The 12096-nt window shown below is 26.3% G+C and overlaps 1 protein-coding gene across 1 annotated transcript; it reads left to right on the plus strand.

Moving 5' to 3' along the window:
* The first annotated feature begins 340 nt into the window (after positions 1–340).
* LOC101247368 (auxin-induced protein 10A5) lies at positions 341–820 on the plus strand. Its single transcript, XM_004229747.5, has one exon. It carries the CDS (start codon positions 341–343, stop codon positions 818–820), a length of 480 nt encoding a protein of 159 aa, XP_004229795.1.
* Positions 821–12096: the final 11276 nt, after the last annotated feature.

A 12096-nucleotide genomic window follows, 5' to 3' on the forward strand; every position in this document is an offset into this window, starting at 1 on the left:
TCCCCATTTACAATTCAACATCAATTGAGTTATCATTTACTATATATAAATGACTCTCTGCTTCACCTCTGAACATCTTCAATTTCACTTTCCCAGAACAAAAAACTGCTCACACAAAAAGTAAATATATCACGACTCTCCTTTACCTTCATCATCTTCGATTTTCTCTTTTAATTTTCATTATTTCAGATGAAAATCTCAATTTGTAATAGCCATGTTGGATATACCAATTTCTCTTGGTGAAATTTGTCTTACTCTTTTTAGATTCATAACTGATCCCTGGCCTTTTTCTTAAACCCCATCTTAAAAATAAAAATTTTTCTGCTACGGTAATTTTAAAATGCGCAGATTTCGAGGTTTCGTGCTCAAACACCGAATCACCACACTATTCCGATGTGTTTACCGGCGACGCCGTTTTCCGGCGAAGTACCGCCGGCTGGACAGACATCCGAGCTGGGGTTCGAATTCAATTTCTAAGTTCATAAACTGGACCCGCCGTCTCAAAACGAGAGCTAAGGCTATTTGCAGCAAGGGTAATTGTTCCGGGTCGGGTCGGGGTTACATACATGTCGGGCAAGACCCGATTAAAGAGGAAAGTGTGCCGAAAGGTCACTTGGCGGTTTATGTGGGTCGGAAAGACGGTGATTATAAACGGGTTTTGGTACCGGTAATTTATATAAATCATCCTTTGTTTAGTGAATTGTTAAGAGAAGCTGAAGAAGAATACGGGTTTAATCACCCGGGTGGTATAACGATTCCTTGTCGGATCTCGGAGTTTGAGCGTGTTCAGACCCGGATTGAACAGGGTCGGCTCGGGTAACCCGGAGAAGGTGTGAACATGGAGGTGGTGACTGGTGATGCATGCAAATATCATTTTGATAATGACGATAATTATTAAGAGATTTTTGTAGTTTTTATTATTTTCTTTTTTTTTGTCTTTTTTAATTTTTAATTTTCGGAGGTTTTATTTGTGATGTAAGAGTAGTTTGTGGATGTGTACAGAATTTATATAGGAAACTTCCGATCTCTTTCCTGTTTTTATTTTTATTTCTGCCTTTGAAACTGATATTTTCTTTCAGTTTTTTGTTTTATCTAAAAAAAAATTCTTCTGTAAATACTATCACCATATATATGATTATATGATATAGGTATTCTGTTTGGCTATTACCTATCTGAGTATTAAGTTAAACAATTTCAAGTTCAACTATTAGCAAAAATAACAAATTAAGTCAAAATTATTCATTTGAAAAAAAAAATGAAATTCTTCTTATAGAATTATCATGATACTTTCTAAAAACCAAAATTCTAGATCAATTTATATAAATAAAATATCAAAGTGGATTATTATTTCAATCTCATACTTGAGGAAAATCATTTGATAATCCCATAGGAAAACCATAAATTCAGTAACAGTAGCTTGGAGTATTACCGTAATTTGTTCACTATATTAAAATTAGATGTTTACTTAACACTTTTAGCATATTAGGTTTAAGAAACATCAATTCTTTCATATTTTCTTCAATATAAATATTATTTGATCTCAAATTATTTTCAAGAGCAAAAATTATACATTAATTAACTTAGATACTATTATGAAATACCCATGTCAACCAGTGGTTTTAAAAAAATGTGCAAAATTGAAAATGAACAGAAAAAGTAGTACTTCTAAATCATAATTTAGAAAAATAAAATAGCGCATGGGGGCGACTATTAAATTAGGACATTTATTATAATTATAATAGTGCAACTGGAAAGATGGAAAATTATTTTTTAAAGAAATTTGGGAGATAATTTACCTCATTTTTATATTCTTAACAATAATAAAATATACACAAAAAATATATTATCTCTTAATTTTTTAAACTGAACAATTATTATTGACGGGAATAATAATCTAGGCAATTGCAGGATTGTCATGGATCTCCCTTTCTGATGTTATCCTTTGAGAAAGACAGTTTGAAACTCTAAGCATCATTTATTTTCCTATGAAATGGGAAATGAGTACATACAAATAATTGATTTTTAATAAAAATGTTTTTCCAATTTATTTATGTATAATTATCCGCATATACATATTCTTTTGAGCACTTGTACCTGTGAAAGTTCAATTAAATGGAGAAGAAAAATTTCGAAAAACGTTACTTACAATCGGTGCATATTAAGTGTAACAATAAGAAGAATATTAAAAGCAAATTGAAGTGATTTAATTAGTGTTAATGAAAATTTAAGGTCAGATTTAAGCAAATAAGGAAGGAAATTTTCAATTTTACCTTTTATTATACTTTGAATTCATTTCTACAGTTTTAATCTTTGTCATTAATAAAGTTCATATTTTATTATTTGAAATAAATGAACTATACATGATAAAATAATTTAAACAGGAAAAAAATTTAATTTTTAAGTATGGTCAAATCTAATCGTGGAACAAAATTACTCAATTTCATAAAGTAGATGAATAAACTGATCCTTTTCCAGAAAGGAATTATTTATTTATGGTAATATTAGAAAAAGTGCCTAACGCCCTTCCCAGTATAGCTTATTAATTTTATTATTCTTTAATTATTTTGTTCCTGTGCAAATAAATAAAAGGAAAAAGGGTTTAATATACCTTTCAACTTTGTCCTTTAGACTTAATATACCTTTTGTACGAGAGTGACTCATATATACCTCTACTTATAAGTAAATGACTCACATATATCCTTTTCTTCTAACGAAAATGAAAAAATAATAATTTTAATCTAATTTTTTTCTAAAAGATAATTTCATATGAGTAAATTTAATTTTCGATAAACATACTTTTTTTACTTTTTTTGTTGCAATGATTAATTTAGAATTATTATTTTGATAATCAAATTTATTTATGTTTCACTAATATTATTGTAAAACTTATTATAGATGATCAAATTTTTTTGTTCGAATAAAAAAATCAAATTACAACAGAGACCAAAAAATAGTTTAATTTTTTTTCTTTAAACTAAGGAATGGATGAAAAAAATAAGAATAAGAAACTCAAATAATTATAATAAAAGAAGTCAAAAAATAATTTATGTATGAAAAATTAAAATATACCTTGAACTTTGATAGAAGAATCATATATAAATCTAAATAATTTTTTTAAAAAATTAAAATTAAAAAATATAAATTTAAAACTAATTTTTTAACTTCCGTTAAATGAAGGGTATGTGAGCTCGTTTTGTAGCGGTAGGGATATATGTGAGTCGTTTGTATAACGGTGAGGGCATATATAAGTCACTTTCATAACGAAGGGTATATCAGCTCTAAATAACAAAGTTGAAGGGTATATCAGACCCTTTTTCCCTAAATAAAAACATTAGAATATTGTAGTTAACAAAACATGCTGCTAAATACTTGTCAACTATAGTTATTATTTTCTCGGTTTTCAATTTATACAACTTACTTTTTTTTGCCTATTTTGAAAAGAAACAGACAGTTTTATACAAAATAACAATTTAAATTTAAATATTCATATTATCCTTAATGAAATTATTTATAAGCACACAAATTTTTATCATTCTTTTTTGACCACATAAATTTTAAAACCTTCTTTTTTTCCCAAACTCCGCATTTAGTCAAACTACCTTACATAAAATAAAACGGAAGAAGTATGAAGTAGTAAAAGGTTATTCAAAAGATAACATATACTCCCTCTGTCCCATTTTATATATCGTATTTTCACTTTTCCTAAGTCAACTTTATTAATATGACAAGATTAGTTAACTACTCTATCAACGATATAATAGGTAAAATATGATAATTTATACATAAATTTTATAAAATAATAAGTATTGTGGTCAAACTATTTATAGAAAAGGATGACATGAAGAATGAATCGGACGAAGTATAATTCATTTAATTTAATGTATATTTTGATACAGGTTTTATTATTTAGAGTTTTTAAAAATAAATTGAGGATAGTTTTAATTACAAAAATTAGAAGAAAGCTTTTCTGGGGGTTTTCCCCCAAAAATATTTCTATGTAGACAAATTTCATTTTCACAAGAAATGTATTAGGTACGTATGTACTCATTATAAAACAGAATGTGTTGTTAGAAATTTGTGGTCATCTTTTCCTATGTGAAATATTGGAATATATAAAGTTCTATAACTAACGATATTTTCTTAAAATTGACCCATTTTTTGAGAGGGAGAAAAATTAAAAAGAATAGGAAGAAGAGTATTTGCCGTCAAGGAGTTTATCTCCACAAGTGTCGTTTTCCACAATAGTGGGAGAATCCACATATATTCCAAGTAATGAACAAATTAATGTAAAAGAGAAACTTCACTTGCTCAAACTTTGATCCTTGTCCAATCCTATTCCGTTTTATTTTACTTAATTTATATTGACTTTGAGTAATTTTTCAAACTAATGAACATAACATAGTGCATTATGTGATTATTATAGAGTATATTTTTATTAATATTATAACATAAATATTCTTTTAATTTGCTAAAATTGACAATTAGGGAGTAACACCTCTATGGAACTAGACTGGACCAAAGAGTAATTAAGAGCTTGAGATAAGTGGTTCTCCATTAGGCAAATAGAGCATAAAGTTCACCTCTTTTTATTTTAGACACCTTTCCCAAAAGGTTTATGTACATTAATGATCTTGAAGTTCTTCGAAGCCACGTGTATTGTCCCAATAAATCAAATCAATTTTACTCCGATAAATGATCTAAGTTAGGTATGTTAAAAATGAATTTAAACATAGGTAATTCGTTCAATTCGTCCAAAATTTTAAGGTTTGAACTCAAAATATTTTGAATTGGGTTCAATCTCTATCCATTCAAGCTTAACTCATTCGAATAAAATCTTTAATTGAGCCCAATTTAATATCTAATTCCAACCCGTTTTAAAACTTTTTATTCAGATATGTTCCTATACTAAAGGTATGAATTATTATCTATTTAATATCTTTTAGGATTTATCTATCAAGTTGTTACTTTTTAACAAAAAATTCTTGAGTGAAAATTCAAATTGTGATTATAAAAGTTAAATATCAATATGATAAAATTACTGAGATTAATCGGGTCAAATTGGGCGGGTCAAGATCCAATTCGTTTTTTAGCCCATTTGAGACCAACTCATATGAACTCAAAGTAAACTTGAGCGGGTCAAGATCCAACGCTATTTCCATTCAATCCATTTTAATATTTTCAATTTCAATCCAACCCCCCCATTTGACACCCCTAATCTACATATAGCAATACGAGAAATTAAAAATAGTAATTTAATTATATCAATTCATATAACCACCACTAATATTTAATAGTAGTTTATTGTGGACAGGAGGAATCGAAGTACAATATTAAGATCAACAAATAACTATTCCCAATTTTTAGTCATATAAGAAGTATAGGTAAAAGTTCATAAGAAGTCAGACCATTTAAGGTCTATTAAAGATGCAAAGAATTTTCTTCATAAAATGAAAAAAAGAATAGTTGGACAAAACTGTGTGTGAAAATGAGATTGTGTTACAGATTACAGTAAATTAAAGAAAAGTCTTGTTGGTGTGGCTGTTTGACAATGGTGAAGAAAATAAATGATCGAAGGCGGAGGCCAATATTTTCTCATATGAACAAAATTAATTGAGTATTTAAATTAAAGCGCCAGCTTCCTCAGTTTCATATTATTTGACTTATTACGATTGTTATCAATTATATGACCTATTACAATTGTTACTATTATTTTATAGAGTTATTTAACATGAAGACACTCCCATCATTCAAAATAAGAGGTGTTTGTAGTTTCAATACACATCAAGCAAACTACTCAAAGTTCCTCGAATTTGACACGTACTTTTAGTCTTAATAAATACCTTGAAAGAAATGTCATACAAAAGACCCTTACCATGTAAAATGTAAAACAATAATTATAATTAGAGAAGAGAAACAACATGGAAAAATCTAAACTTTAGGCAAAATTTTAGTTCCTAGGGGGTAGATGGATCCTATATAGGTGCCATCACTAATCGCTATGAGTTTCTAGGTATTTGAAAGAGTGACAGTGGACCATGAGTTGTCAAATTGATACAATACTACTTTGTTTCTTATTTTAAATTCTTAATGTTAGTACGTCCCTAGAAAATTCTAACGAGGGATTATACTTATAATTTACAAAAATAAATAAACAGCTTGATCCCCCATAGATTTCCCAAAAAGGAAAAAAAAAAGATGCGAAAAGGTGATTACCCAAATGGGGTTCTCAAATTCCAAATTATTAATATGTTTTCCGATTGCAGTTTATTGCACGAAACATACCTAATGTGATAATGACGGTAAAATTTCTTAAAATAAATATTTTCTCCGTTCATAATTATTTGTCAAGAAAAATTTGATATATAGTGTAATTTGATTAATATAATTCTACTATATCAAGAATATCAAAAATCTGCATAATTTTTCAATTGAACAAAATTAAGTAATTATCAAGGATAGAATTAAAAAAAAATAACTAATTATTTTTTAATTGTTGAAATTGACAATTAATTTTGAATATCTATTTTTAGTATATCTGGCTAAATAATTACGAACGAAGAGAATAATTCAAATTGAGCAACGTGTGATAAACAAGATTATGACCAAATGAGCTGGTTAAGGAACAGACACTCATTACTTATCATTCATAAGTCTTCAAGTCCCACTTGATATAATCTATCACCAAGGATTATTATTACTACTAGTACGGAACCGTGCCAACGGAAATTCATTTTAATTTATTTAAGTGATATTCTCTCCATACATTTTGTTATTTATTTCAACTTATATGGTATAGATGAAATTTGAAAGTTATTAAATTATTCCTAGCTAAAAGGAGGCATGTTAGACTAATGATTTGTTTTAATCATTGTTATTCATTATTTCATAATGTATTATATTATATTATACTCTATTGTACTGTATTGTATGGTAGATATAATGTTTGGTTAGATTGTATTGTTTATTCTTGTTTAGTAACATTTTAATTGTATGGTTTGATTGTATTGTATTATAATTTATAAATTTACTTAAATATCCTTAATTATTCTAGGGTAGGAAATCTGACTAGATGTAAATACTTAAGTAAAGGGTAAAATAGTATTTTGAAAAAATTATGTAAAGATATAATTGGAAAAAGAAATTAAGTAATAATGGGAACACATTAAATTGGTTATTCTACAAAATAAGAGTTTTCATTCTTACGGAACAACAAAATTAAACAATATAGTACAATAAATTTTAAGAAACAATCAAAACAAACATTATAAAAATTGTAATAATACAATACAGTACAATAGAGAACAATGATCCAAATATAGTATAAGTGTTGCCTGCTCGTAGCCTCTTCTATAATATAGTAAAATAATTATTTTCATGGGTGTTCATTTATTAAATTATAATTTTTTTAGTTAAAACTAAATTATTAAGAATAAAAATTTTCATTTAATTAATTATTTTTACAAATTATATATTTATTCAATATTAAATGAATAATTTTGTTTGGAAGATTTTGAAAGTGCTAATGTGAAAGAAAATCTATATCTATATATCTATATAAAGCTGAATATCAGCTCGCTGATATGGCGTATTGCAATGATCAGAATCACTACTTATCTATATTTTCAGAATTTTAAATTTTTACTTTCATTTTTTGTTCAAAAATATGTTTAAAAAATTATTATTGTTTAATTGATTAAGTAACCGCTAAATCGTCAGCAACTAAAATTAATCAAAAAAATAATGTTAATTTGAATATAACATTAACTTAAAAAGGAACATGAATTTTGCTTAATTTAATTACTACTAAAATCGGAGGTAACTGAAACCAAAAAGGAACATTAATTAGATTAGCCGTAAGTTTTCTTATACGAAAATAACTAATGACTAGATATTAGCACTAATTAAGAGATTTTAATTTTTCTTAATTGTGAAACTAATGATTAGTGGTGAGTTTTCTTCCTTTTCTTTTTTCATCTAACAATTTATTTATTTTCAATTATTAATTGTACTATATATATATAGGAATGTTTTTTTCTCTTCGTGTAGTAGCTTGCTTTTTACTATATTTTATTTTATTTTATTGGTTTTCCATCCGGTGTTCATAGCCCACATTGAAATTCTGACTAAATTCAGACCGCACACTGCAGGGTCCATTCGAGGGTGGCGCTCCCAATAGGATTTTCTCCATACCCAAGGTTCGGACCCGAGACTTCTGGTTAAGGATGAAGCACTCCACCAATGTACCACAATCCATGTTGGTTATATTTCATATTTGTTTTTAACTAGATAGTTTTAGTCTAATATATTTTTTTTCAGAGTTGATCATTATAATAGACATGATTTGATGATAAGGAATTAGATTCTAAAAATGCGAAAAATTCGATTTATTTCAAGACAAAAAGTGATTATTAATTTATAAATTTTCACTCTTTTGCATATGAAACTAAGATACTCAAATTAAATTCTCTTTTGTATGTTTAATTTTTTATTTGACTTCTTGATCACCTTAATTCTCACAATGTATTATGAAATTATGTATATTGAAGTTTTTGAATAGAATGTCTTTGACAAGTGGACTGACTAATGTGAAATACAAAGGCATCAATGAGACAATTAAAGAGCAAATTCAGATGATCGGCGTAAAAAATTGTGAAAAAAACTAAGAAATCACGTATAAGTAGGAGTTGAGAATTTATCTTGATAGTAATAAAAAATTTCCGCAATATTTTCATTTGATGTTTGTATGATAATTACATAACTTTTTTGGTGAAGTTATTTCTAAATTAGAGGATCAATCACTCGCTTTATTGTCACCATAAAAGTTTAGGCCATCGGGTAATTATGATTATTTAGTCTAACTACATCACTATACATTCATCAATTCTTTTGAAAAAAAAAATTTGTGCTCTTTTAAATGTATTGTCTCAAAGCTTGTATTAAATATCACTATAATAGAAATAATTTTTAGCGATATTAAATATTGATATTAATTATGAGTGGTAAAGTTTTTATCGATATTAGTTAAGTGTCATTAGAATTAATGTTTCTAAAAAACTTTAGGAACATATACAAAGAGTGTTAGTTATCGCTAAAAATACATATTTAACAATAATTAAGAATTAATTGTCGCTAATAATCTTTTTTATCGTAGTGTATGCACTTCACTTTGTTAAAAAATATGTTGTGCTTGTGTTTTTATTATTTTAGTTTTATTAGGTTTTATTTCATTTTTTTTAAATGAAAATACTTATTTTTAAATGCAGTTCATATAAAACTAATAAAATATTATTTTTATGTTTTAATCGATATAACGAAACTAAAATTTAGTTTATCCGATATGAAGTTACAAAAATATTATTTTTAATTTAATAATTTTTTATAAATCGCACGGATCAAATTCACTAGTTAGCATATAAAAAAAATGAAATTATATCCTTATTTATTAATGATAAGCTTGTATTGTTTGCCGACTCGCATAATTTATTATGTGAAATGAGACGGAGTAATCTTTCCTAAAAAAAATGGTGAAATACCTCAATTTTTTAAAATAAACAAACACTTTTCTAAAAAAACATTTTTGACTTTCTAAAAGTTTTGGCCTCCCCCCCCAAAAAAAATAAAAACCTTAGAAACTGGGTCAAACAAACTATTTTTGATTTATTTATTAGCAAAAATAATTTTTTTTACTTTTGTGACAATTCCAAATATGTCTGGCTCTTTTATTCTTCAGATTACACGTATAAGTTTTCGAATAAGAAGAACTAACCAAAAAGATAAGGATTTTCGAATATATATCTTTCATACTTTGATTAAAAAAGAAATAAACTTATCTACTGTAATAGAATATTCTTTTAGTTATTATACTTTTTGTGGCGTTAATTCGTGTAATTTATTACTTTATTTCATTTTTTGTTTGTCTTCAATAAGATAATTGAAGAGCTCTAGAAGCTAGAGGACATTTTAATAGTTGTCAAAGAAATAGGAAATGCAGATATAACAAGTCTAAATAGTTGAACTTACCAAACAACTCTAATTATTGAGAAAATTCATCCACTTAATTAATTAAATTAATTTGAAAGAATTAATTGCATTAGGCCTGTTACGACTGTTGACTATATAACGTCTCCATCAATCGTTTAGTAAACAATTCATTAAATTTTGACAAAAATTCTAATTTATATACTACCATTAGGGTTCTTTTGGATGAGCTTAATAAAAGTAGCTTTAAAAAAATACTTTTGAAAGTACTGAAACTTATTTTTAAAATATGCAGTTATGTGTTTGGATAAAAGTGCTGAAGTTAAAAAAAAAAGTTGTTGATGTGTTTGGCAAATAAGTGTTGATAAACAATTTTTTAAATCAAAATGTCTGAAATACCCTTAAAAGCTGTTAACATAATAAAAGTTAATTAATTTATATTTTACAGTCATAAATAATTATATTTTGTTATCATTCACATATTTCTTTCTCATCACAAATTATTTATAAGAGAAATTTAAACTTATTATAGATTTTAAAGATATATACTTTGAATAGATCAAAGAACGATTTAAGATTTTATTTTAGTTTCATCCATAGATAATAATAATTGTCTATCATTCACATATTTCTTTATTATCACAAATTATTTATAAGAGGAATATAAATTTTTATTTAAGTTATATGTGCAACTTATTTTACATTTTAATAATATATAATTTGAATAGGTCACTTGAAAGATTTAAGTTTTTTTTATTTTCATTCATTAGTAATAGTAATTGTCTATCATCCACACGTGAAAAGAAAAAAATTGAAGAAAGAGATGTTAGAGTTATGTGGGTAATTTGGAAATTATATAAAAATATTAAGGGTAAAAAGGTAAAAATGTAGTCAACTTAAAATAGCTTATGAGCTAAAAAAAAAAAAAAGCACCCCTACCCCAGCTTTTAATTTTTGACTTAAAATAAGTTTTTTTTTTAACTTAAAATAAATTATTTTGAGTATTACCAAACAGCTAAATAAGTCAAAAATCAGCTTTTAAATTAGTTTGACCAGCTTTTAAGCTGAGCCGAATAGGCTCTTGAAGGTGTGCTGAATTTTACCTTTCAAAATTTGGAAAAGACCGAAGAATTACACAACAACTATTGCCAAAATACTTTACATTCATGGTGGCGGAAATAATTAATGTGATAAGTACTTTAATTACATACACATAATTTGAATAAATAATCTTACCTGATATGTGTGAGAAAATTTTATAGATATATTTTGATCTTTATAATATCAAAATCAAACATTTTATAAATCACTTCATACGATTATAGGATTCTATTCTCTTTGAACCACCTAGATTAAAGATGAACCAAAAATGGGTCAAAAGTGCAAATGATCCTTCTTTTAGCCCTGCTATTTTCCGAGGAAAAATTAATAAACTAGTCAAAATAAATAACATATTTAGTAAAAATATTCATACTTTATAAATATTAGCAATAATGTCAAAAATGTCATTATTTTAAAAAAATTATGTGTGCTAATTTTCTTCTTATTTTATCTCTCTTTTTCAATTAATTCTATATATCTTTTTTTTTTAAAAAAATAAATTATTCTCTCTCATATTTATCTTTTCAAATTGTTAATTCTCTCTCCCATTTAATTTTTTCTCTCTCTCATGCTTATCTTTTCTGATTTTCCTCCAACATTCAAGTTGCAAATATCTTTTTGCCATATATTTTGGTTGTTTTTTTAATCCAAAATTGAATCAACAAGAATCCCTTTGATTAAGGTATGTCTAATCTTTATCATATTTTCAGATTTCTTTTCCAATTTTATTTTTGTTTAAATATTAAAAAAATGTTATTTGTATTTTTCAATTTCCGATTTACTGTCCAATGGCTGAATCAAAGAGTCTTACTAGAGGTATTCATCTTAATCAACCAATTTCTGGTGATTTTTCATCCTTTAATTTATTTACTACTTAACAAATAGTGTATAATGTATGATCCGCTGCTAAAATAAGGAAAGAAAGAGGGTAAGATCATTTACAAGACTCATTGGTGTGCAAAACCTTCCTCAAATTTAGAAAGCAAATGTAGAATCTTTGTCTACTCGTGAGGATCT

Source organism: Solanum lycopersicum, chromosome 1 (genome assembly GCF_036512215.1).
Source record: "Solanum lycopersicum chromosome 1, SLM_r2.1".
In the NCBI taxonomy this organism is placed as follows: Eukaryota; Viridiplantae; Streptophyta; class Magnoliopsida; order Solanales; family Solanaceae; genus Solanum; species Solanum lycopersicum.